The sequence below is a fragment of the Procambarus clarkii genome, chromosome 22, assembly GCF_040958095.1.
Source record: "Procambarus clarkii isolate CNS0578487 chromosome 22, FALCON_Pclarkii_2.0, whole genome shotgun sequence".
NCBI classification, from domain to species: Eukaryota; Metazoa; Arthropoda; class Malacostraca; order Decapoda; family Cambaridae; genus Procambarus; species Procambarus clarkii.
In genome coordinates, this window is record NC_091171.1 from 11,642,492 (window position 1) to 11,669,624 (window position 27,133).

A 27,133-nucleotide genomic window follows, 5' to 3' on the forward strand; every position below is an offset into this window, starting at 1 on the left:
ACCTCCATAGCAGGAACAGGGGGCGCAAGCACTGAAACGGGAGGGGAAGGAGCAACAGAGCCAGAAGGAGGAGCTGAGGAAGAAAGCGAAGCCTTCTTACCCGCCGGGGAAGAGGAAGGAGAGGAGCCAGGCTTACGCTTCTGACTTAAAGAGACCGGTGTCCCAGCAACTACGTACCGGGCAACGGATTCCAGTGTCTCAACAGGAGAAGCCGAACGAGAGCACACACGACGGCCGTTAGGAGAGCGATGGACATCCGCCCGCACCGACAGGCGGCGGGGAGAGCCGATAGATGGAGGAAGAGGATGGGAAGGAGGATCGGAGGGGGACGAGGAAGAAGACACAGAAGACACGACAGACCGGGTAGAAGGAAGGGGAACCCCAGACAGAGGACCAGGAGGAGGATCCTTCGGGAGAGAACCCAAAGGGACAGAGGAGGGGGCAGTGGGCGCATCAGGGTCCAAGGCCTGGAAACGGTTGCGAGTCTGAGGAAGGCGGGAAGGACGAGGAGAGGAAGAGCGCAACACGCGAGCATAAGAGATATTAGCATAAGGCGGGAGCCGGCGAACCTGGCGCCTCGCCTCAGGAAAAGATAAACGCTCCCGGTGCTTCAAGTTGAGGACGGCTGCCTCAAGCTTGTAATGGACACACGCACGGGAGAAGGTAGGATGGGCCTCACCGCAGTTGAGGCAACGAGCCTGGGGAGAAGCGCACTCCGACTTAGAGTGACCTTCGCCACCACACAAAGGACAGAGAGAGACAGTCCCGGAGCAGCGGAGGGCACCATGCCCAAACCTCCAGCACTTGTTGCAGAGCCGAGGAGAAGGAATGTACTCCTGGACAGAGCACCTGGCACCAGCAAGAATGACAGAGGGTGGAAGGGTCCTACCATCAAAGGTAATCTTCACAACCCGGAGGGGTTGACGGCGACTACCACGAGGGGGACGAGTAAACGTGTCCACCTGGAGAATAGAATGGCCCTGGGCAGCGAGGATATGTCGAATATCGTCGTGGCAGTCGCGTAGGTCCCGAACACCGGTCGCAACATGGGGCGGGAGCAAAATAGTGCCAACACTGGCATTCAACTGAACGTTCTTCGAGACCCGAACGGGGGTCTCGCCAAGGCAGGATAAGGCAGCCAAGCGGGAAGCAGCATCCTGAGAAGGAGCAGCAACGACACGTGTACCGAGACGAGTGGGGTTGAAAGTAATGGAGGCATCCACGGAATCAATGAGATGTCGATGGAGGGAGAAATCGTCAGGAGGCGCAGAATCAAGAGGGAGGAGATCAAAATATTTGGCCCACGAAGCGGGACCAAACAAGGCTTGATAGGTAGCAGAACTGGAAGGAATCGAGCGAGGGCGGCCGTGACGAAGACGGCGGTGAGAACCCCCAGAGAGAGAGGGGTTAAAAGGCGCAGTAGTTACAACTAGAGAAGGAGCCACGCCAGGGGACGAGGTAGTCACCACTGGGGGCGTGGGGCTCGACCCAACCACAGAGGAGGGAGGGGAGCCAGAGGAAGGAGTCAGAGAGGCCAAAGGAGGAGCAAGGTCGGGGCCCAATGCAGCGGAGGCTACAGAGCCCGGTCTTCCAATACGGACCGACTCGGGGGCTTGGTCGCCCACCCCACGAGCCTGAGAAGGTAAACCAGAAGAAGCCGAAGCAGGGGTAATCATCTTGACGAAAGAAATAATTCACTCACGAATGTGCCCCCACACCCACCATGGAGCCACAATTAGAGGCAGGACACCCAACAAGAAGCTATCGCCGATCTTGTCGGGGCCTCCTAGGGGTGCGTCGCGAGTATACGCCCCACAAACGCCACCTTAAGAAACCGACAGTCCGTCGAGATCGGGTTCAGTGACGAAGTGGGGATTGACAATAAAAGGTTCCCCTCGCTCTCGACGTCGGGTACTGCAGTTCTACGGGTGCATGAGTATGCCTCCTCAAGCACCCGGGCGTCAAAATAGAAGAAGTCCAAGGGAAGAACCAGAACGAGCAAAAGGTCGGCAGGAAACGGCAAGCAGATAGGAGAAGAGGGGGGAGAAAAACGAAACAGAAGGAAAAGGAAAAGATGCCCAGCAGAATTGGAGAGGACGGCAGCAGGAGCACAAGGCTAGAAAAGGACAGAGGACTGTCCCAAGGAGCATCACACTCCGGCAGCCGCCCACTAAGCCCCCACACGGCGACAACGAGCTGAGCGGGGAGGGGAACATCTAACACAAGTGACAACTGATATCATATATATAACTAAGCAAACACAATAGCATATAATAAAGTACTTTAATAATTAGTTTTATGCCAAATTATTTTTTTAAACGGTAGATTTGCATGAAACTTTACACCTTACAGAACGTAAGCCTATCTGAAGGGGGTGCCAATTTTGGAAGGAAATTGGTTGATGTCAACCTCAACCACAGGTGGCAGAATCTGACTATTTAGTCTCTTATTAAGATCTCTCTGATGAATTCAAAGAGCTAGCGGGTTCATTGTTCATCACAAATGAATTTTCAAACAAAACGTGTATGAGGCAAGTAACATCAGCAGACTGACATGGCAGTTCGGCTTGTATAGGGATCTAGACGAAGATTAGTGTAGTGTAGAGACTAAGAAAATTGAGCCATTTTCAGAAATATAAACATGCTTTATGAAATGGCAAACCATCTTATTACTAAGGAAAAAACACCTGAAATCCTTGCATTCTTACCATATTTCTCTTCCAGCAGATGAACGACATACCAGATTAAGAGTGTATTGTAGACTAATACTAACAGCAGCTCTCCTGTATTATCTCCATAGCTCAAACAATTGTGTATTAGCAAAAAGACCTACCATCAATGCATGATTGTCAATGCATAGCTATTGAAATGGAACAAACTAGCCGATACTATAAGGTGCGCATGACAAGATGTACTGTAATTGTTAATGCACCAGACATTAACACACAATTCGTGCCCAATGTAATCCTTGTTTGCACTACCACTCACAGGATGAGTATAGGTTGCACAACAAACTAGCCACCTCTGGCAGCAACAAAGGCATTACAAAAGTAGATAAATTCACCAAGACATCCATTGTGCTATGGCAATTGTGAAAGCCAAACTAGTGACAAGATAACCCTGATAACTTTAAATACCTAGAAACCAACAAATCGTTCTGGGCATTATAAATATGAAGTGAACATGTAAATACAGCAGCACTCCAATTATGCAAAATTTTCTAGGTTGCATTATGCGAACCATGTAACTCCCAGTTTTGTCCATAAAAATAATTTTCAAGTTCATATCAAAACTAGGCTTACCTAACTACAACATTTTGTATAATTAAAATAGGCAACTAAAGTCATTGTCATTGTAATAAATTTATTTATGCAACAAGAGCAGAGGCAGTTGATGATGCATACTTCCAAGTAGGGGCCAACACAGCACGAGTCTTATAATAACGGGCCAAGCGGTGGATACGAGACTCGACCAGAATAAGACGGAACTTTGAATCACGGTCCTTCCTGCAAGTTAAAATTATGGGATTAAACAATGATTGATAAAAATTATAGCCAATATTATTGCTGAAAATGCAAAACATCCCATTAACATTAAAAACCTAATATGCAGGATTCATCAGAACACAATTACCTGTTTCTTTCTAGATGCTTGCGGATGGCTACAGCCTTCTTAATAAGGTGATACAAGTCTTCTGGAATATCTGGGGCCAAGCCCTTGGCTTTAAGCACACGCAGGATCTTGTTGCCAGTAACAAAGCGCACTTGAGCAACACCGTGACTGTCACGCAATATCACACCTGGAAAAAAGAAATACAAAATTAATGCCATGAAATTCCTATATACACTACCAACACTGTTAGACCTTTAATGTTAGTTATAAAAAGGATAGCATTCCCAGAAATTAAAAAAATAAAAAGTTATGATTATCCCACCTCTTAAGAGCCAACTGAGAGTACACTTATGTATACCTAATGATAACTAAAGAAATTTTATCGATTTACCAGGAGCCTTTGATAAAGCTAACAAAAAAGCCATTTTATATGAACTCTATATCTAGTCTGTGTTAAAAGGAGATTATTGCACTAGATAAGGGATTACCTTCAAAGACTCTACGCTGCAAAGTTGTATGTCAGATGCAAAATATTTTGAGTTATACATGCCTCAAGGATTGGTGTTCATGTTCCATCCTGTTTAATATACTGTACAGTACTAATGAATAAGATAGCATACATTATTCCATATTGGACTGGTGGTTAATGACAACAACTAAACTTGGATGTACAAATTGTCAGCGATTTTTACAAATATCTTGGCAAATGTCAGATATGAGAGTTTGGAAGCAGAGTTAACTGACATTAGAGACAATGCCAGAGAAGACTACAACCTTAGAAAACCATGGCAGGATGTGGAAAGGGAGTGGGAACCATGCACGATACACTACTTTGAGTGAGCTCATTAATTGACCAAAACACCATACATGTCAGTGGCTTTGCAAGAATGTAAAAATATAGCTAACAATCTCACCTACCCATTGTACCTTGTAAATAAATGATATTATGTAGCACTGGTCATTTCTTGTTTTGGTAGAACAAACTTGGAGGAAGTAATTAAGTCATGGGAATAATTTTAGGATGTCCAAGAAATGCTGCGATAAATATAATTAACATGGAATTGATCTTACAGAGTATTGGACAGAATTTGAGATAAAGGCAGCTTCAAGAATTAAGACTAAAAGGGGGAAAGAAATAGTATTAGCACTCACTCGCTTTGGACTCCCGCCAACTCCAAAAATATTTTTTTCGCTCGTTTTGGTATCGTTGTGTTCGCAATTAAATTCCCTACAGGTGTGTATAAATATAATGTCCAAAAGCCTGGCGTGACTCCCAACAGCAAAGCCTAAAGTTGGCAAAAGTTACCGTTAGAGCACAAAATCAGTAAAATGGGCATACTCGTTCCATTTTCTCACCTTAATTCTCGTGCTACGTCGCTCGTTTTGGTATAATTGTGTTCGCAATTAAATTCCCTACAGATGTGTATGAATATAAAGTACAAAAGTTTGGAGTGCCTCCCCGCAGAAAAGCCTAAAGTTACCCGGGAACGAGCAACAATTTGTACACAGCAACCTAATGTGAATACTTGTTCAGTTTGATAACATCAATTTTCACGCTATGTATTTCATTTTGGTATCAAATTGTTAGCAATAAAAAGGCGTGTATTTTAACTAGTCCCATATTAATAGGGCAATAACTGGAATTTTAACAAATATTTTAATACTGGAAGCTTATCACAAAATTATGTATATCTTTCCAGTGTTTTGACAAATTATTGTGTTACATCTTTCATTTTGGTATCAAATTGTTTGTGACGTAAAGGCACGCATTTTAAAACAAGTCCCAACATAATAGCACAATAAATAGAATTTTTAACAAACATTTTCAAATTTTGACCAAAAAACCTATTTATAATCATATAAGTGTTCGGACATCAAGTTTCATGTTACATCTCATTTTGGTATCAAATTGTGCGCATTCTAAAGGCGCTTATTTTGATACTATTCCTAGGTCGATTGGATAAAAAAATGAATTTTATACAAATATTTTTGTAGTGGAGTAGTGCAGTGTAGTGTAGTGGAGTGAATGTAGTGTAGTGGAAGTCCGGTCCAAAGTTAGGATTCAAGAGAAAAATAATGGACGGGAGTCCGGTCCAAAGTTACCGATAGTGCTAACAGGCTTAAAGAAAGTAGTTAGTAGTAAAGATACCAGATTTTCTACTGATTGTAGAGGAGTGTTGAAGTCATAGCAGAAGACCAGTATATCAGCATATTGTGGACAAGTGGAGTGTGAATATTATACCAATGAAATTCTTTTTATAAAATAAGATTTTCAGATACACTCACATGTGAGAATACTGTTAAATGAGGCAGTTTATGAAATGGCAAGCCAGAGAAAAACTCTGAAGCCAGAAAAAAGTTTTTATTTCAAATCAGGAATCAAGTTGATCCAAAAGGATACAAGAAACAGTCAAGAGGATGAACAAATCCACAAGGGCTGTGCTGAAGAACGTCACAGCCACTATTGTGATTTCTGTGTAGTCAAGAGGATGTTAGCAGTGGACACCACTAGCACACTAGCATTTTGCAATAAGCACAAACTCGTCTTTCACACATGGCAAGAAAAAGTCTACACAAAAGCACTCGAGTATATGAGAGTAAAGTTTAGGGTATAAATATTATCGGCAAACAGTGCTGATGTCAGCAAAAGACAAGAATGCAAATTATATAGTATACTGCATGCTCATGTTAGATCACTATGTATTTGTATAAATTGGTGGATCACTATAGAAATCAAGAAATAACTAGTATACCACATCAAATTGTTTGGATGTGATAATGGTATGATAGAATTTTTAAGAGGTTCGAACATTTTGCCCCAAGAGTGCAATACAAAAATTGGTGCAATATTTACTGTGCTGACTACTGAACTCATGACAATGTATTTGCAATGAACAATATTATTATTTGTGTGCTGTGCAGATTTGTGAGCCCCCATCACCCTCTACCTCACCAAACCCCCACAACCATTAAACAACTTTTACTTTATTATGCATGTAATTTACAACTTCACTGATTATAACCCTATTTTCCCTGTTTGTATTGCATAATGTATCTTCAGAAAAAACAAAATTGTCCAAAAAATTTCAAACTTTCCCATTCCATACTAGGACACTTTTTAATAAATTTTTTACTAATTACAATTAAAGCCAGAAATGTGTAACCAATAAATTTCTAAGGCTGAATAATAACCCAAAATGGATAACCAAAGCTGAACATAAAGTGACTCGTCAATCATATTCCCCCCTCAATAACATCAATAAATTGTACTCTACAGTATTTTCTTGTACTGCACATGTTTATTTCCATGTTGATTCTACATTAAATCAAGACATTGTCCACCATGTCTAACCGTCTGTCTCAGCATAACAAATCATTGAACCCGTTTATTCTATTAAAATTTGATTTAGTGGCACATAATACGAGCTAAGTAATTCAGACCCTGTTAACCTGCATCAGTAATACAAAAATCCATGTTCGAACCATTTTTTTAATCTTCTGACCCAACTAACTAGGAATTTGGGTTAAAAGATTATATACCAAATGGAGAACTGATTCAAATTATTATAATTATTACTAGTTTGTTTTTTTACTAAAAAAATTAATAGTAGTGGGTCCCATACAATTTGACTTACCAAGCGTTAACAGTACCTAAAACCTATTAGGGGTGTTATTTTCAGTAAATTTTTATCTAAGTGTTGGCTCATGTCGCTCAGTTTTAATTCCATTTTACACTTAGGTTTTCTGATAAAACTACTTGGGAAGAGTTCATGAAATTATGTTAGTAAATCTGGCCTGGAAAGTGAGCATTTCAACTGGAGATTCAACTCGCTGAATTGAGGTTCCACTATTTGTAAACATAAGGTTGTTCTAGCACCTACAGCAAAGCCCCAAAATATGGTTTTACCCAAATTAAGATATGGTTTAACCATTATTTCAGCGGTTATCTGTAGATTCAGGTGCAAAAATTGAGCAGGATCTACATCGAATTACACCAAATCTCAAGTCTTAAAATACTTTTGATACAGCAATACTCTGGGAAAAAATAGTCTTAACAATTTGGGTCAATCCCCCCCCAATGGTCAACAATGAACATTTTCCTAAATGCATTTACATAAAAAACTAGAAAAGGTTATAAATAATATGGGACTCGTAGGCATCTTCCAATGATGGTGAAAGGAATGTTGAAGACAGGGATAATAATTCAGTAGTGCATTAACATTGGTACTATACATGGTATAGTACCAATGGTACTATACATTTGTTTTTTCATTCTCTAACATTTACGATGACTTACTACTGTACAGAGGTACTGTAGATAGAAAGCTCAACACCTTGCCTTGGGCAACATTTTTCCATTGCATGGACTTATGGTGCAGGGCATGTTGAATGCCAGTGGCACTATAATTAACTTTCACCTACATTCATGATGCCACTTACTACTGAACAGAGGTGCTGTGTGATTGCAAGCTCAACATCCTGCTTTGTGGAACATTTTTTAGCACAGACAACAACCCCCCTATTTTCCAACACTGCAATATTGCTAGGGGCCCCTACACGCACCAACACATGATACACCTGGGCTAATAATGTCGATTAGATATCAAATGTAGTTACATATGCTCACATACAAATATATATAGTGGAACCTCGGTTGATGACTGCCCCAGAGTACGATTTTTTTGGTCGAGGAATTCAAATTAGCCATTAAATTTGAATTGGGGCACAACGGTGTCTGTTTGATTCATCTGTCTGCAAAATGTAGGAATGAGTACCCTAGAAATGTCATCATTGCTGTTATAATGGAAGGGGACTTCCCTTCCAAACACTACCACCACACAGTCTTCCATGTACCAACAAGAGTTCTCATTCAAGGTAAGATATACTGTATACAGTACTGTTTTGTAGCTAGTACAAAATGAGTTATTTGGAATAGAATGTATTTTTAAGTTAATATTTTTGGGGGCGTGGAACGGATTAATTAAGTTTACATTATTTCTTACGGGGAAAATTAGTTTGTTGCCAAATTTTTGGTTGACAACACGTCTCCAGGAATGGATTACGATCGTAAACGAAGGTACCACTGTATATATATAAAAAAACAGTCAACACCTACATGGGATTTTTTCGGTTGCAAACTTTTCTTCATAGTTTCAAAAGGCGAATCAAACTACCGTCGTAAGAGTACACATCACCATCAATAAGCATGTAAACGGAGAAGGAAACCGGTAAACCACCACCACCGAACAGTGCCGAACCTTTTGAACTGTTCACACGAGTGTCTTGAACGTGTCCTGTATAGTTCTGCCACAATGTAGAATAGTTTTGTAACTGGCGATATAGTTTCATGTTAGGAATTTGTAAATGTATAAATTTATATATGGGGGGGGGGGGGAAGGGACAAAATATTTTATCTTCTATCAGCTGGACTGGTTTGAATAAATCAATCTCAAATTTTTGACTTATGATAGTTGAATGCAATATATAAAATGTTAAATTTTAATTTAGTTCTGAAATTTTAAACATTTACCATTTTTTATTAAAATGCTGAAATCTTATTTTGTTAGGAAAGCCTTTTCATGGGTCTTAACTCGTATTACATCTATATTGATGTATTACTAGCATTTAGCCAAATTTTAATAAAGTCGTTCCCATTAGTGTTTGAAACAATTCCTGGTCAAGTTTCCCAAAACAGCAGCAGCAGAGGAACGGGTTTCAAGACACTTAAGAACATAAGAACATAGGTAACTGCAGAAGGCCTATTGGCCCATACGAGGCAGCTCCTATCTATAACCACCTAATCCCACTCATATACATGTCCAACCCACGCTTGGGGCCTAACCAGAGCAAGATATAGCTGAAGAACACCACCAGGTGTCTTGTTACTAACGCTTCGATTAATAAATACCAGTGTCCTATTTGCCTTATTACGAACATTTATGCATTGATTTTTTGGTTTTAAATTCTTACTAATCATAACTCCCAGATCCCTTTTGCATCTCAACACCATCTAGCTCGTACCTTGTAACTATCCTCATTACCTAGCCTCAGAACTTTACATTTATCAGCATTAAGCTGCACCTACCAATCTTTTGACCAATTCAAAACCCTATTTAGATCAACTTGAAGTGATAGCGAGTCTTCTTCCGTGTTAATTTCCCTACCGATTTTTGTATCATCGGCAAATTTGCAAATGTTGCTACTCAAACCTGAATCTAAATCATTTATATATATTATAAACAACAGAGATACCAGGACAGAGCCTTGAGGCACTCCACTAACATTATCCCACGCTGACGTAACGCTATTTATAGTAACTGTTTCCTTTGGAATAGCCATGCCCTAATCCAACTTAACACTTTATGAGGATCAGGACATAACCTGGAGTCCTGTTTCGCCTACCCGCTTCCGCAATGTGGACATGAAATGATGCCCTGAAAAAAATATTTGTATAAAATTCAATTTTAATCCGATTTACTTTGGGTTTGTTTCAAACTGCACGCCATGAGGCTCTCTTTTTCACCACTAGGCTGCATGGTACAATAAGTTCATGAAAGGTGTGGACCACTTCGATCAAATGGTATTACCATTTTACCAGGAAAACTAACAAGTGGACCAAAAAGATAACGTTTTATTTCCTGCAAATGGCATTACATAATGCCTTTGTTTTGTACAAATACAACACAACTGATCAAAAAAAGCTAACATTGCTACAGTTCCACAAGGTGGCAATTTGGGCCCTATTGCGCTGGGACCCGGAAGATTGGCCTCAAACAGCAACATTATCTCAACACTTGCGGCACGCTCCAGACATAAATGATGACACAGGTCCTGCCTATGCTGACGCCATGCAAACTCCTGGACCATCTGGTGTTAGGCAGCCTTTGTTCACTTCAACACCTCAAGCTGAAGCAGCAACAGAATCAGAACCCGAGATGTCCGGCACACTGCCATTTGACGAGACGGTTTTGTCAGATGACTGACTCAAATGATGAACCTCCAGCGATTCAGTCGATTCTGAAAATCGCATGAACTACAAACTGAAACAAGTACTTTGATACCAGAATGAACACTATCACAAACTGCCGTAAGTAGACTCGAACCTTCATAGATTTTTTTTTGGGTGTAGCGTGTCTGCATGAGTGTCCCAAGCGAGTTGCAGGTGGGTGATTTTAGCCATTTATACTGTAATGCTTCCCCCATATCATGTATTATATGCATATGTCTGTTTGGGGAATTTTATTCCGATCAATGTACAACCAAAAATAACTGTGCAACAAGTATAAACTTGACAAACACAGTAAAAACATTTCGTGTGTTTAACGCTCACTGATATGTTCCAGCGTTGTTTTATATTTGGCGCTATCTTACGCTTTGTTGATCTTTTTTACCTACGGGCTCATAGAACATTCTATTGCGAACACATTGGCATAAAAATGAATGACGTACACAGAATAACAATGTCAGGACAGTGAAATAGGTATAAACTTTCAAAGCACCGTATCGCACATGTGTCATTGCGTCACCGACACCGGGGAACAGTTCCACCACTTCCCACACTCTTGCGGGTGGGCCGCGACCATTATTCTACATTTATATTCATATCACCGTGTTGGGAATTTCATTGCGCGTCCATTGATACCAAAATTAACGCTGTAGGACAAGTGTGGAGGTGATAACAATCCCAAGAGTAAAAACATTTTGTTGCTGTTGGGCTCTCACAGCGAGTCATCTATGCAATTATTTATTTGGTGCTGGTATCCCTATACCTTTCGTGACCTTTTTCACTGATGTTTTCTAGAGAATTTTATTGCGAACACATTGGTACCAAAATGAAATACGTAGATTGAGAACTAAGGTCAGGAGAGTAAAAAGGGTATACACATTTTTGTTTTGACGCTTAAGCGACAAAAACGCCGCACGCACATACCGCTTTTTTTAACCTTAGCCGGGCACGCAAAAGTGTTAACATAGCACCCCCAATACCACGAGCCTCTATTTTTTTTAACCAGTCTTTCATGTGGCACTGTATCAAAAGCTTTGCTAAAGTCAAGGTACACAACATCAAAATCCTTACCACTATCAACTGCCTCAACTATGCTGGAATAAAAAGATAGCACACGAACGGCCATTTGTAAAACCATGTTGCGACTCATTAATTTATGTTTTTCAAACTGTGAACTGTGCCAAGAACAGGGTATCCTACATAGGTTCACATATTTAATTCTTAAACAATGTGTGAAGTGAAGCAACGAACATAGCCAGCTTGAACTCAAATCGGCAAAGTGCCTATACAGAGTCAATGCATCCCATGATGACTCCACCCAGCTTCCTCCTACCAAGCACCCAACCAGAAAATTATGCCTTTCCCCTTACTTCTTGCACATAAATGTATACTCAAGATAACCACAATATTTTTGTGCACTGGAAAGGTGACAAATGCGATAACTGCTCCTTGAAGGTTAACCTAGCAAATTTGCACAGATTCTAAATATTATATATATATATATTTTATATATATATATATATTTTATATATATATATATATATATTTTATATATATATATATATTTTATATATATATATATATTTTATATATATATATATATTTTATATATATATATATATTATACTGCGAGATGTGGTCACTGGTGTAATCGAGCTGCACACAGGGACCTTATCTGGTTAATTTTATTTAGTGCAAGGAATGCATTTTTTTTTATTCTTAAATACTGTATATAGGATTGTTGAGGGACTCAAACAGGTGGGTCTATTGTTCTCAACACCTGGGACAGAAGCCAACATGTGATAATCAAAATAGCATTCTTCTTGAGCCACATCCACTACTTGGATCGTTAAGTTTATGGGGAGTGTGCAAGGTGGGCCATGGACCAAGTCAATAAGGTGGACTGACCACATGGGGCTACCTTGTTGTTACCTTGCCTTAATTTCAGAGTTCACCGTCCTCGCCTGTGACCAGGCCTCCCTGGAAACTATGGTGGGAACCTTGCCTGGGATGGTGAACTCTGCTGTTAATACAGCATGCAGGCGCCCAAAACTACAATGATGCATCAGTAAGGGGCGGTAACCAGTGATCCTGCACACTGCCGAGGCAAACCCACATGGCTATACCCAAGCATCACATAAATGTACAATGCCAGGCACCTGTCTTATAGGGCAGGTGGTGTGCTGGTGGCCCATCACTAAGAATGTGTATACCTAATAATCTCTTCTACAATTCAAAGATACAACATCAAGATAACAACAGGTAACCCCCCCCCCTACTATCAAGGGGAAATACCTCCCCCAACATCCCCAATATACATATATACTGACCAATCTGCGAGGGAGTAAGGCCTTTCTTGGCCAGCTTGACGATCTGGTCCTCGACATCATCCTTGGTCAGCTTGAGCCAGTTGGGCACAGAGCGACGGTACGGCAGGGCAGACTGGGAGATACCCTTCCTGTAATACACAAACCCCAATGTAAACCAAATGCTAACAACTACCAAATGAGTTATTTATACAACCACTAGTTGATATATCACCCCTTGGAAGCCAACCACACAAAATGCTGTTACCGTTGGCTCACGTGGTGGCCCGCACCCAGGGGTAAACAGTGCTATCAAACCCTATTTTTCCTCTATAAACCATTACAAAAACCTTCTTATACATCCCGCGACTTGTGCAAACCTTCAATTATGCCACGGCAGGGCCAAGGACACTCACCCTCCACTGTGCATACGCCCCATGGTTGAAGTTTGTGTATTAGGAGCGAGGGTGGCCGCCGCCTCGGGTCCGCACGACTATGGGAAAGACCCTCCACAAGCCGCCAGGTTCCAGTAATGTGCCGCCCCGGCTTCCGCTCCACTAAAACTGCGCCTATTGTGCCATCCTCACTACTCTCTACCTCTTTGTAAACTCTAAAATAATATAATAATTTATTACATTTTTTAAGTATAATAATATTTGATTTAAAACATTATTTTAGTTTCACATATCGTTTCACAGTTTCTAGGAACTGTAGCCTCATGTAAAGCTATATTTCAAGGACATTTTAGCATTTTTCATTATTTACAATTAAAATCATTAATCTGATATATCAAGAAAATTTCAGGTACATTTACATATTTCTTTAAGTATTATTATAGCAGATGCTTATCCAAACCCAGAGGTTCCAAGTATTTTTTCTCTGTCATTTGACAGGTGAGGTGTTTTTATTTATTTGTTATTATAAATGATTTTACACATTAGAGCGGCTTTCTTTGATCAACTTTGTTACATAGAATATAAATTAAGGGCATTTTAAATCTAACAGCAATACACAGAGGAAAAGATTGATTTTTCATCAACATGATGTACATTAGTGGAATTTAAGGTAACTAGAAATGGCCGACGCCGACTTCCAATTATGAGAAAACTTATTGTTTACATCTGTATGGTGTAGTAACCTGAATATCAACATAACTAGTACCTCCTTCATCTTGCAGGACAGAAACCGTGTATTCGGGTAGGTCATATATAGCTCCTTCCGTTAATTTATAGTGAACGAATTGGTGTGTTGGATTGATTTGATTGTTTTGCTGGAGAAGGCTGAGAGATGCCTGCTAGTTTGTCAGTGATTAGGCAGGAGCCCGTGTTGTCTGGCTAAAGTGGAGGAGTGTGTGCAGTTAGGGGTGAAGTGGAGGGGTCAGGGGTGTTGTAGAGGGTATTACCCAGTGTGGTGGACCAGAGTAGAGCAGTAGAGTAGTGACAGTGGCGGCTGTGACAGGGGCGGCACTGGTACTCCTCCTCGTACCTGGAGTACCAGCCTCACCCAGCCTGGTAGGCCTACACCTCTTGGCCATATGGCTCGCACCAGCCTGGGTGGCCTGTAGTTCCTGGTATCTTTGGAAAATTGTTCACGAGCCTGGTAGGCCTACAACTCTCGTGCCTAGGGAGTCTGGCTCATACTAGTCAGTGGCAACATTTTCATACTTTACAGTAAGTAATCTTACCGCTGGTGTCCCAGGATCTGTTATAGCCTTGGCACGGATGTCAATTCATTAAATGAATATTTTGTCATAATAGTCTTATAATAAGTATTCGAGTGTGTTTTATACTAGCTCTTTTCTTATTTTTAGAGTCAAAATTCTGCTTTATGAGTACTACCTAATGTTGGAGTTATTTAGCACAAATTTTGCATTGGAGTTACATATTTTATTTCCAAATTCAGCAGAGGAGACATATTTCCTCTTAACATCTATTGAAAAGTAATGAGGTTTTATTAGTGGGGATGAAAGCCCCTCACAATGGCGTTTATTAAAGCACTAATTTCCTCAGTCCAAGAAATATAACAGCAGAGAGTTGTCAGGAAAAATATTAGTATGAAATATAATATTCCTCCCAAATTAGATTTTTAAGTAATTGTTAATGTTTGGTCAGTGTGGTATTTAGATGTTGACATTCACATTTCTGTGCAGGAGTATTACCCTCTTGTATTCATTTATATTGTACTTAAGGGGGTTGAGCTCTTTGGTCCAGCCTCTTTGTCTGTGAAACTGTGTATGGAGCCTGCATCCTCCACATCACTGCCTAGCGCATTCCATTTGTTCTCTTCTCTGACGCTGAAAAAATTCTTTCTAATATCTGTGAGTATTTTGTTTCCATCTATGTCTCCTCGTTCATGTAACATCAGTGCTAAACAGTCTATCATTGTCTACCATATCAATTCTTCTGAGAATTTTGTAGGTGGTAATCATGTCTGCTCTAACTCTTCTGTCTTCCAGTGAAGTGAGGTTTAATTCCTGTAGCCTGTCATTGTAGCTCATATTTCTTAGCTGTGCGACTAGTCTGGTGGCATACCTATAAAGGGTTCTGGGTGTTCTTCTACTCCCCCTTCTTGGGCCAACAGGCCGTTGCTTGGAGTGGCACGCAGGCCCACATATTCACTACAGTCTGGTTGGTCCGGAACTTCTTGCAAGAACTTATCTAAGTGCCTCTTGAATACATCCACCTTTGTTCCAGCAATATTTCTAATGCTTGCTGGGAGGGTGTTGAACAGCTGTGGACCCCTGATGTTCAGACAGTGTTCTCTGATTGTGCCTCTGGCACCTCTACTCTTCACTGGTTGTATTCTGCATTTCCTTCTGTGTCTTTCATTCCTGTATGTTGTTATTCTACTGTGCAAATTTTGGACATAGCCTTCAAGTGTCCTCCATTTATATATTATTTGATACTGTTCTCGTCTCCTTTCCAAAGAGTACATTTTGAGAGCTTTGAGATGGTCCCAATAATTTAGATGTTTTATCGTTACTATGCGTGCCGTATATGTTCTCTATGTTCCCTCTAATTCAGAGATCTCTCCCGCTCTGAAAGGGAAAGTGAGTACCGAGCAATACTCTGAACTTTCTCAGATTTCATCTTATGTTTGACTAGATATGGATATGGGTATTTGTTTACATGATAATTATAATTTAAACATACTGAACATTTTGTTTGTTTATAAAACAAACATACCTATATGTAACCAAATGTAGATGCATTCGCTAAGTTATTTTATTAAATGACACTACAGTATATTGTGCTGAACTTATGATACTGAAGAAGTGCTCAAGCAAGCAGTTCATTTACATATTTATGAGGAATATTTTATCTGTATTAACATGTGTGTTATGTTATGATGTATGTTATACCCATGTTTCTTTTAACACTTACAGAACATTACTGAGACAACATGCTTATGAAAACAACTGAGCATTAGGGTATGATATTACTGTACATAGTTGATGGTGTATTAGTGCTCATATTCTTTGGGGATGTTTTGACTTAATTGATTATTTTTATATAGCCAACATCATTTAGATAAGGACCAGCATTGCCCTTCCTGTGTTTAGTGGCTCTTTCATTTGTAACTACTAAATATTAAGATAAGATCTGATGTTAATGTACAAGGTATCACAGAGTGTTGATTTATACTGATGTCACTTTTATTTGATTTTGGAGATACAGTACAGTATAGTATTTGGGTTTGGTTGTTGAGCACTGACACTTGGACTCCCATGGCACAGAGCATGACACATGGTACAGATTTGTGTGTGTTTTTTTTATATATATAAACATAAAGCACTTTACTAGATGTCTTCCCTTATTCTATTCTACAGTTTACAACCAGTACAGCCACTTGAAAATACAAGGAACAAAATATTTTTAACCCTTTATTTGGTGATAAAAGGTTATTAAAAGTTATTTTAACTTACTTTTTAGATATATTTTATATTTCAGCATGCAATTTAAGAATAGTTGAAGAGTTCTTGACATTTTGGGTACTGTATTTAGATTTACCCAAAGATACAAGTGTTAATAGTTTTTGTAGCATTTGGTCGAGAACTGGTGACAGTTCTTGCTTGGAAAAAAAAATACAATGGTTTGCAATATAGATAATGGTGATTTTTTATTATGCAAGAATAGTTAAAATAATACATTTATATTTGGAATGTGTATAACTTTAGTTTGATGATATTTCTTAGTACATACAGTTTATTCATTATGTTTTGTTGGACAAAAAACCACACTTAGGTATTTGTGTATTTTATTGAGGTTTTATTCAAGGTTTGAACTACACCAAGTCTTTCTGCTCTCCTAAGTGCATTATCAAGGTCTGAGTGTATTGTCTGGACAAGTCTGTCATCATCATCACTAAAGCTTTTGTCGTGGTGATGTAAGTCTTGGCCAAACCATATACTGAGACCTTCCATTCACCTGGGCTCTTGGAGACTCAAACCGTAAACCACACACGTTTGAGGCTGAAGCTCTATCAGCAGACCTTGATAATGTAGACCCTGACATATACTCAGACCTTGACAATGCACTCGGCAGAGTGGGAAGACTTGTAGTTTCTCTTTACATAAGTATGTACTGTACATACGTGCGTTTTTTTTTGTGTGTGTGATTTTGTCTTAAATCATTCATGGGGTAATTTCTCTATTTTACATTTATTAATAATTCAACATTTGACCATACTGTATGTTGTTTTCAGTTGTCCGAGATGCACAAGGAGGAAAATAAGCAAGAGATTAAGGATGTTAGTGATGATGATTCTGATGATGACGACGAATTGATCACCAGGGTTCCAAAGCGAAAACGTTCAATTGAATCAGATTCAGAAGATGGTTCAGATACAGATGAAGAATGCTCAGATGAAGAAGATTGTGATGATGACGATGGCCAAGAAGATGAAGAAAAAAGTGACGAGGCTTGTAGTGAAGAAGGGGAAGATTCGGAAGAGGACACTGATGACACTGATAATGAGGACGAAGAAAGTGAAGAAGGTAGTACATTGTTTTAATAACCCTGGGGTTTACATAATTCACTATGCATGGTAGTTCTTTTTAAGATATATCTCTGAAAGGAGAAATTTGTACTGTTCAAATTTTATATTATCTCATCCTATATAATTTAACATTTAACATACTCAGTCAAGTCTGTTTTATGCATGTAAATGTGCTTTGGAATTACTTTAGCATATTACATTATTTAAATCAATTTAATCCTTTCACAATGATCTTTGCTGACCAACATATGGATGAAAACTTTTTCCACAAGCCAAGTCTATAGATCAAGTATTGAATAATCACCACCACACTATTTCCTAATCTCATATTGGTTAGCAGGCATCATTCAAGATAAAAAAAAAAGGGGGGGGGAGGAGCACTGAAGACTAAAGATAATAAAAATGATACCTGATTCTGAAGATTTCCACTTCATAATTAACATAATGGTTGACAAATATTAGTAAATGTACCACAATGTTCTATGCAGATAAATGCCAAGAGGAAAGTACTTTATTTGTAAATAATGCTTTACCAGTACTTTAACACCTTTTTTGGTTTCACTACTTTATTGGCAACAATTAGTGCTTCCTACAGCTACTGTTTTATTGTTTCTATACCATATTATTAAGCTTATATAATTCAGAATATATAATAATTTTCAGTAATGCACCTTTCATGAGTTTACAGAACTAAAATGAACTAAGATTGCTTGCTCTACATGCAATTCATATTGCAATGTGTCCTGTTTTCCCAGTACTCCTGCTACATAGCCTTCCCGGCTTGGTGCCTTCTTTGATAATTAATTACTTCCCACCCAGTACGCCTTGTAATATATTGCTTTGAAATTACTGATGGTTTTGGCTTCCTCCACTTTCTCAATTAACTTGTTCCAACTGTCCACCACTATTTGCAAAAGAAAATTTTGTAATATTTGTTCTGCACCTTTGTTTCCTTAGCTTGAATCTATGACCTCATGTGTTTGAGGTTGCCAGCTTCAGGAATTGCTCCGTCAATTTGGTTGATTCCTGTTATTTATTATTTTGTAAGTGGTGATCATATCACTTCTTTCTTTTATCTTCTAATTTTGGTATATTTAATACCTCTAGCCTCTCATTCATAACTCATGCATTTGGACCTTTTCCAGTTTGTTGGTGTGCTTCTTGAGAAATGGGCACCATACATCTGCATATTTCAATTTTGATCTCAGAAGTCATGAACAGTTTCTTTAGTATTTCACCATCTATGTAATTAAAAGCAATTGTGAATTTTGAAAGCGCAGCATATGCTCCTCGCACATTGTCCCAACATCCTTTATCTTTGTTATATTTGATTAGGGTCCCGGTAATATAATCGAGTTCGTTCTCGATGCACAATCGAGAATTCCGGGTTTAAATCCTGGGCGGGACAGAAATGGTTGGCTACATTTCCTTTCACCTAATACTTCAATTCACCTAGCAGTAAGTAGGTAATCGGGGGTTAGTCAGCTTGTTGTGAGGTTGCATCCTTGTCTACTATTCAGAACCACCCGTATATCACTTTCTATGTTAGAATTCTTTAAGTCCATTCCAATAATTTGTATGTGTGGTCTATTTTCTCCTATTCCACATTCTATAACATGACATTTAATCCCATTTAATTCCATTTGCCATATGGTGCTCCAAGCACTTACATTATGTAGGTCAATTTGAAAGGCACGACAATTGTCTAGGTGACCTTGCCTGTGTAAGTATGTAATTACCTAAGTGTAGTTACAGGATGAGAGCTACGCTCGTGGTGTCCCGTCTTCCCAGCACTCTGTCATATAACGCTTTGAAACTACCCACGGTCTTGGCCTCCACCATCTTCTCACCTAACTTGTTCCAACCATCTACCACTTTGTTTGCAAAAGTGAATTTTCTTATATTTCTTCAGCATCTTTGTTTAGTTAACTTGAATCTATGACCTCTTGTTCTTGAAGTTCCAGGTCTCAGGAATTCTTCCCTATCAATTTTATCGATTCTTGTTACAATTTTGTACGTAGTGATCATATCACCACTTTTTCTCATGTCTTCTAGGTTTGGCATATTTAATGCCTCTAATCTCTCCTCGTAGCTCTTGCCCTTCAGTTCTGGGAGCCACTTGGTAGCATGTCTTTGCACCTTTTCCAGTTTGTTGATGTGCTGCTTAAGATATCGGCACCACACAACTGCTGCATATTCTAGATTTGGCCTAACAAAAGCCGTGAGCAATTTCTTTAGTATTTCATCATCCATGTACAGTATTTAACACTTTCGCGCTATCTGGACGCGCCGGCGCGTTCGGTTTCGTCTAACGTAAACGCATAGTGGACATAAAGTTATGTCTACTTTTAAAATATTTGTATAAAATTCAATTTTAATCCGATTTCATTGGGGTTTGTTTCAAACGACGCGCCATGAAGTTCTCTTTCTCACCACTAGGCCGCCTGGCGCGTCGGCCTACCCGGTCACGTGACGGGCCCATTGTTTTCGTGTCGTGAGTCGATCACGCTCCCCTCGCGCGCCAAACTCGAGCATTTTTACCCGTTTCCGTGTGGATTATACCCAATTACTTCATCAAAAATGGGTCAAGGTCAAGGCCCAAGCACTTCTACAAGCACTCAAGAAACATTGAGAGAACTTGGGGTGTACACATGTGGCACAATTAGAATGCTACGTGGCGCCAATGCTACGTGGCGCCCCAAAGGTATTGCAAGCTCTAGCCAAGGGTAAACTTCCACTGGATACCACAGTATACCGCCGCAAAGATAATACCTTCATTCTCCTGTGGAAAGACAAGCGAGTGGTTTCAATCATTACCAACATCCACAATGCAGACACTCAGCGAGTTCAGCGAAGGAAGCGAATTCGCAACCGAGACGGAACAAGTGGAATACAACAGGTAACAGTGAACAAACCGACTGCAATTTGCGAGTACAATAAGTTCATGAAAGGTGTGGACCACTTCGATCAAATGGTTAAATATTACCATTTTACCAGGAAAACTAACAAGTGGACCAAAAAGATTACCTTTTATTTCCTGCAAATGGCATTGCATAATGCCTATGTTTTGTACAAATACAACACAACTGATCGAAAAAAGCTAACATTGCTACAGTTCCATGAAGTGGCAATCTGGGCCCTATTGAACTGGGACACAGAGGAGCGGCCTAAAACAACATCATCATCTCAACACTTGCGGCACACTCCAGACATAAATGATGACACAGCTCCTGCCAATGCTGACGCCATGCCAACTCCCGGACCATCTGGTGTGAGGCGGCCTTTGTTCACTACACCACCTCAAGATGAAGCAGACAACGAATCTGAACCCGACATGTCTGCCACACTGCCAGTTGACGAAACTGTTTTGTCAGATGAATCTGACTCTCCTGCAACTCCTGTTACACCTCCAGCGAGAGGACCTGGCCGCCCTATTGTTGATTCAGAAAATCGCATGAACTACAAACTGAAACATGAAATTTACAGACTGCCCAAACGTCTCAAGTGTCATGCATGCGCACGGTCCGGTAAAAGGAAGGACACGAACTATGGATGCAAGACCTGTGGTGTTGCACTCTGTGTTGTTCCCTGCTACACCAATTACCACCGGAAACAGGTGTATTGGGTGGTGAAGAAGTAACCACCCGCAACAGCTTCACTCCACCTACAAACCATCTGTTGAGCAACTTCAGGAATGAAGAACCTGAAGAAGGTGGAGAGAACAAATGCTCAACTTACTGTTCCACAACCAGCCTTCCCTTGGTAAGTACACCTATTTGGTCCAAGTTTGTGTAGTATAATTTAGCTCATAGAACATTCTATTGCGAAAACATTGCCACAAAAATGAATGACATACATACAATAATAATATCAGAACAGTGAAATAAGTATAAACTTTCAAAGCAACGTTTCGCGCGTGTGTCGTCCGGTCACCGTTACCGGATAACAGTGCGCCCACTTCCCACACTCTTGCGGGTGGGCCGGGACCATTATTCTACGATTATATTCATATCATCGTGTTGGGAATTTTATTGGGAGTCCATTGATACCAAAATTAAGGCTGTAGGACAATTGTAGAGGTGATAATAATCCCAAGAGTAAAAACATTTTGTTGCTGTTGAGTGCTCACGGCGACTCATCTTCGTAGTTATTTATTTCATGCTGGTATCTCTATGGATTTTGTGACTTTTTTTTACTGATGTTCTTCTAGAGAATTTTATTGCGAACACGTTGGTACCAAAATGAAGTACGTAGCATGAAAACTAAGGTCAGAAAAGTAAAAAGAGTATACACATTTTTGTTTTTACGCTTAAGCGATAAAAACGCCGCGCGCACATACGGTTGGCTGAGTGACCTTCGCCGAGAGCGCGAAAGTGTTAAAAGCAATTCTGAAGTTAGAAAGCGTAGCAGAGGCTCCTCGCACAACGTTCTTTATGTGATCCTCAAGTGATAGTTTCCTATCTAGAACCACCCTTAGATCTCTTTCTGTATCAGAATTCTTTAAAGATTTCTCACATAATTTATAGGTTGTGTGGGGTCTTTGTTCTCCTATTCCACATTCCATAACATGGCATTTATTCACATTAAATTCCATTTGCCAGGTGGTGCTCCATATACTTATTTTCTCCAGGTCTCCTTGAAGGGCATGACAATCATCTAAGTTTTTTATCCTTCCTATTATCTTGGCATCATCAGCAAACATGTTCATATAATTCTGTATTATATCTGGTAGAACTGAACCCTGTGGTACTCCACTTGTGACATTTCTCCAGTCAGATACATTGCCTCTGATTACTGCCCTCATTTTTCTATCAGTCAGAAAATTTTTCATCCATATTAGAAGCTTACCTGTCACCCCTCCAATATTTTCCAGTTTCCAGAACAACCTCTTATGTGGAACTCTGTCGAAAGCCTTTTTTAGGTCCAGATAGATGCAGTCAACCCAACCATCTCTTTCCTTTAACATCTCTGTGGCTTTATCATAGAAACTGAGTAAATTCGATACACAGGATCTTCCAGATCGAAAACCATACTGTCTGTCTAATATTATATTATTTCTCTCCAGGTGATCTACCCATTTAATTTTTATTATTTTTTCCAGTATTTTGACTAGTACACTTGTCAATGATACAGGTCTATAATTGAGGGAGTCTTCCCTGCTGCCACTTTTGTAGATTGGAACTATGTTAGCCTTTTTCACATATCTGCTATGACTCCTGTGCACAGGGATATTTGAAAAATCAGCTGAAGTGGAATGCTGAGCTCAGGTGCACATTCTCTCAGAACCCATGGTGAAATTCCATCTGGGCCAACTGCTTTGTTCTTACTTAGCTCCAAGAGCATTTGTTTCACTTGGCCTCTAGACACCTCTATGTGCTCTATGCTGTTCTCTGGAATTCTTATTGTCTGATTCTCTGAAATTCTTATTGTGTCTGGTTCTCTAAAGATCTCATTTTGTACAAACACACTTTGGCACTTTTTGTTTAATGTTTCACACATTTCCTTTTCATTTTCCGTGTATCTGTCCCCCATTTTCAACCTCTGAATATTATCCTTTACCTGCCTTTACCTAGTAGTGGGATTGACGCCTACGACGTGCAATTTTCATTTTTTCCTATGCACGTCGTAGGCGTCAGGGGTTTTTGATAGCTACGACGTGCAATTTTCATTTTTTCCTATGCATGTCGTAGGCGTCAGGGGTTTTTGATAGCTACGACGTGCAATTTTCATTTTTTCCTATGCACGTCGTAGGCGTCAGGGGTTTTTGATAGCTACGACGTGCAATTTTCATTTTTTCCTATGCACGTCGTAGGCGTCAGGGGTTTTTGATAGCTACGACGTGCAATTTTCATTTTTTCCTATGCACGTCGTAGGCATCAGGGGTTTTTGATAGCTACGACGTGCAATTTTCATTTTTTCCTATGCACGTCGTAGGCGTCAGGGGTTTTTGATAGCTACGACGTGCAATTTTCATTTTTTCCTATGCACGTCGTAGGCGTCTTTTAATGAATTTATAGAAAAGGCCTGGATCTGATTTACATTTGTCTGCTATACCGTTCTCGAAGTTCCTCTCTGCCTCTCTCCTTACTGACATGTAGTTGTTTCTTGCATCTTTGTATCATTGGTATGTTTGGGGGTTTGGCCTCTTTCTATAATGATTCCATGCTTGTGTGTCTTGATCTCTGGCCCTCTTGCAATTTCTGTTGAACCAACCCTGTTGCCTAGGTCTGCATGTCTGTTTTGGTATGAATGTTTGTGTGGCGTCATTGTATATTTCTCAAAATTCGGCATACATCTTATTTACTTCCTTGCCTAGCAACAATTTTTTTTTTTTTTTTTTTTTTTTTTTTTTTTTTTTTTTTTTTTTTTTTTTGAGAGATATATACAAGAGGAGTTACATTCTTGTACAGCCACTAGTATGCGTAGCGTTTCGGGCAGGTCCCTGGAATACGATCCCCTGCCGCGAAGAATCGTTTTTTCATCCAAGTACACATTTTACTGTTGCGTTAAACAGAGGCTACAGTTAAGGAATTGCGCCCAGTAAATCCTCCCCGGGCAGGATACGAACCCATGACATAGCGCTCGCGGAACGCCAGGCAAGTGTCTTACCACTACACCACAGAGACTGTGAAGTCTGTCCGATTAAACCCATGAAAAAAATTTCTAAGTTCCCCATAGCGTCCTCTCTTGAAATCGAGTTTTAACAACTGTTTCACTGTCCCCATTCTCTTACAGATTATATCACAGCATATTTAATGTCCAAGAGGACATGATCACTCTTTCCCGAGTATTTATGTACTTACCTAGTTGTGCTTGTGGGAGTTTTGTGTGTGTGTAATTACCAAAGTGTAATTACCTAAGCTACACTCGCGGAGTCCCGTTTTCTTAACACTCTTTGTGATATAATGCTTTATAACTAATGATAGTTTTGGCTTCCACCACCTTCTCACACATACATACGACCGCATGCACCATGCCTAGTGACTCCTATACATGATAGATTAATCCTTGATTGCAAGATGTTAATTAAGCATCACTTTAGTCCTGTCCCATTAAAAACACAATTGATGTAGCACTTTCTTGTTTATGTAATCACACATACCTCATACTGAAATATGCTTAGGTCAACAACAAAAATGTCCCCCCCCCCTCCCCTCCTGGCAAAAATAATGGACCCTGATAAAGATTAATAACATTAAAGTACGTAATGAATTGCAAGTTGAATTACAAGAACAAATGAAAGAAGCTACATTATCAGTATAATTGCCCTACATTAGAGCAGTACTTGATATGAAACTGGTGGGATTATTGTAATCTCTTATTACTGCAGTGGATACAACATAATAAAAGGGGAGTGGTGGTGTTGCCCTTCCTCAAAACATTGAGGTTTTAAATTAAGTAAAGTACCAGAGATTACCTTGCAGAACAACAACATATTGGTTGTGGCAACAGTGAGACAAAGAAAATGGTGGTAAAGGTTATTCACAACCCACCAAATTATTACCAGAAAGCCAAATGTAATGAAGCTTGCCTGACAGGAATAAAAGTAGTACAAGGGCCAGGGAGGTGAGGGCTAAGTTTCTAATATTAGGGCATTTCAGCCACAGGAATATAAACTGGGTGACAAGTGATTCACAGGAAAGTTACAAAACGTTAAGAGTAAAATGTGACTTGTTGGACTTAAACTTAAATTTACTTTGTTTTGCCATATTTGGTATTGCCTTGAATAAACTTGTTCAAGACTTATAGCCTCTGTTCTATCCAATACTCTTGATTGTGTGTTGTGATGATGTAAGAATGATAGCATCATTTAAAACAAATACGGTGATTCAGGACCCAAGTTGATGTTATAAGGTCCTTTAAACCTGAACTTAGTGACCTAGAATGACCCATTTGCATCTAGACAAACACTCTTTGAGGCACCATATCAGACAGCTGATAAGAGAGAGAGTATTCAACAGCTATACTAGTCCTGGTTGGCATTTATCCAAAATAAGGCACATGTCAAAAAAATAGAGTAAGCAATGACTCGAGGAGTCAGCAATCAATACACCATTGTGTTTGAATAGGGTTGAGAGGAGTCAGTCAAAGAAACAGGTTGAGGATTGCCAGACAATACAAATGTAGGGACTACAAAAGGGTAAGAGCATTCCTTACTGGAAGTTCAGTTGTAAGAAGAAAGTTCTGGCCAAACAATGTTTAGTACAGCTACAGTAATTGGAAATAATTGGCCACATACAACTTACAAATTATGGGAAAATACTTTTAAAGAACTCTGATAAAGAAAGATAAAAACAAAAATTTTTGTTTTAAAAAGTGAAAATTGCAAAAATTCAAATTGCTTTTATGGATGGAAAATTTCACCCTTTTTTATTTAATTCATTGTTGGCCCAGAATGGCATATAAAGTTCATTTTCCTCCATAGAAAATAATGTTTGAGATTATAGTTTACTGTAAAAAAAAAAAAATCACTGTTGCTGTCAAAATATACACCATTTTTTAGACAAAAAAATTTATAACTTTAACCCTTAAAGTGCGCATCACGTCATATGATGTGCTGGACGTTGTTCCAGTCAACTGCGCATCACGTCATATGATGTGTTGGAGTACTACGCAAGATTTAAACAGCCCGTGGATACACGGGGTTCACCACACCTTCATCAGGGCTCTTGTAAACAGACGCCATTTTTTAAAAAAATCGTGGGCCAAACTCCCGGGTGTTATTGGCCTCAGTATTGAGTGAGCAACCAAGCCTGACGCACGCAGCATGAGCTAACAGCACTGCTGTTCAGCTTGTGACCACAGCATCGCCTAAAAATGCCAAATTATACTTGTTCATGCTATTATGTAGCGATGATATTATTACAGAAGACCCCTGACTGTGATACAACTGACCAGGGTTCTGATAATAGCAGGATTGTGGTGATATTTAGCGCTGTGCGCCATGGAAGGAGGAGTAATGCTGTGGGAGGGAGGGTGGTGGCGATGTCTTTTGACTGTGTGTGGCCACCTTTTATTGACTGCACTCAGCATACCAGCTTAGTGGTTCGCTATGGTGAACACAAATGTAGATACTTATATATAACGTGTATATAGAGGGTATAAACAGCAAGAGAAGGTTTGGAGCCGCCATTTTGGTGAGGGCGGTGGCGTCGTCTGCACGACGCCACCGTGCAGACGACGGTGCTGTTTACTGGTTACCACGATGGTCT

At 39.8% G+C, this 27,133-nt stretch overlaps 2 protein-coding genes across 6 annotated transcripts in view; one reads left to right on the forward strand and one right to left on the reverse strand.

Annotated features, from left to right (window-relative positions):
• Positions 1–3,345: 3,345 nt before the first annotated feature.
• On the reverse strand, positions 3,346–13,498 carry RpS13 (ribosomal protein S13). Its single transcript, XM_045741138.2, has 4 exons — positions 13,340–13,498; positions 12,948–13,075; positions 3,633–3,798; positions 3,346–3,505 (listed from the first exon to the last, which is right to left on the reverse strand). The coding sequence occupies exons 1-4, from the start codon at positions 13,360–13,362 to the stop codon at positions 3,367–3,369; spliced, it is 456 nt and encodes a 151-aa protein (XP_045597094.1). The 5' UTR covers positions 13,363–13,498; the 3' UTR covers positions 3,346–3,366.
• Positions 13,499–13,961: 463 nt separating this feature from the next.
• LOC123757462 (PHD and RING finger domain-containing protein 1) overlaps positions 13,962–27,133 on the forward strand; it is a 97,028-nt gene continuing 83,856 nt past the window's right edge. For 3 of the 5 annotated variants that reach the window (XR_006772753.2, XM_045741104.2, XM_045741122.2), the window contains exons 1-2: positions 13,962–14,120; positions 17,628–17,919. Coding sequence is in view for 4 of the 5 variants with exons in the window: in XM_045741104.2 (XP_045597060.2) it covers positions 17,637–17,919 (283 nt within the window). In the remaining variant the exon portion in view is untranslated. Of the gene's footprint in view, positions 14,121–14,335; positions 14,594–16,332; positions 16,354–17,627; positions 17,920–27,133 lie in introns of those variants that run through there. The other 2 variants (XM_045741113.2, XM_069329451.1) reach the window with 2 other exon arrangements.

Excerpts from the sequence above, each read along its gene's own strand:
- RpS13 (XM_045741138.2), bottom strand. The coding sequence starts at position 13,362 with ATGGGGCGTATGCACAGTGGAGG. Across the intron at positions 13,076-13,339 it reads GGGCGTATGCACAGTGGAGG|GAAGGGTATCTCCCAGTCTG; the intron begins GTGAGTGTCCTT and ends TGTGTATTACAG. Across the intron at positions 3,506-3,632 it reads AAGCATCTAGAAAGAAACAG|GAAGGACCGTGATTCAAAGT; the intron begins GTAATTGTGTTC and ends TTTAACTTGCAG.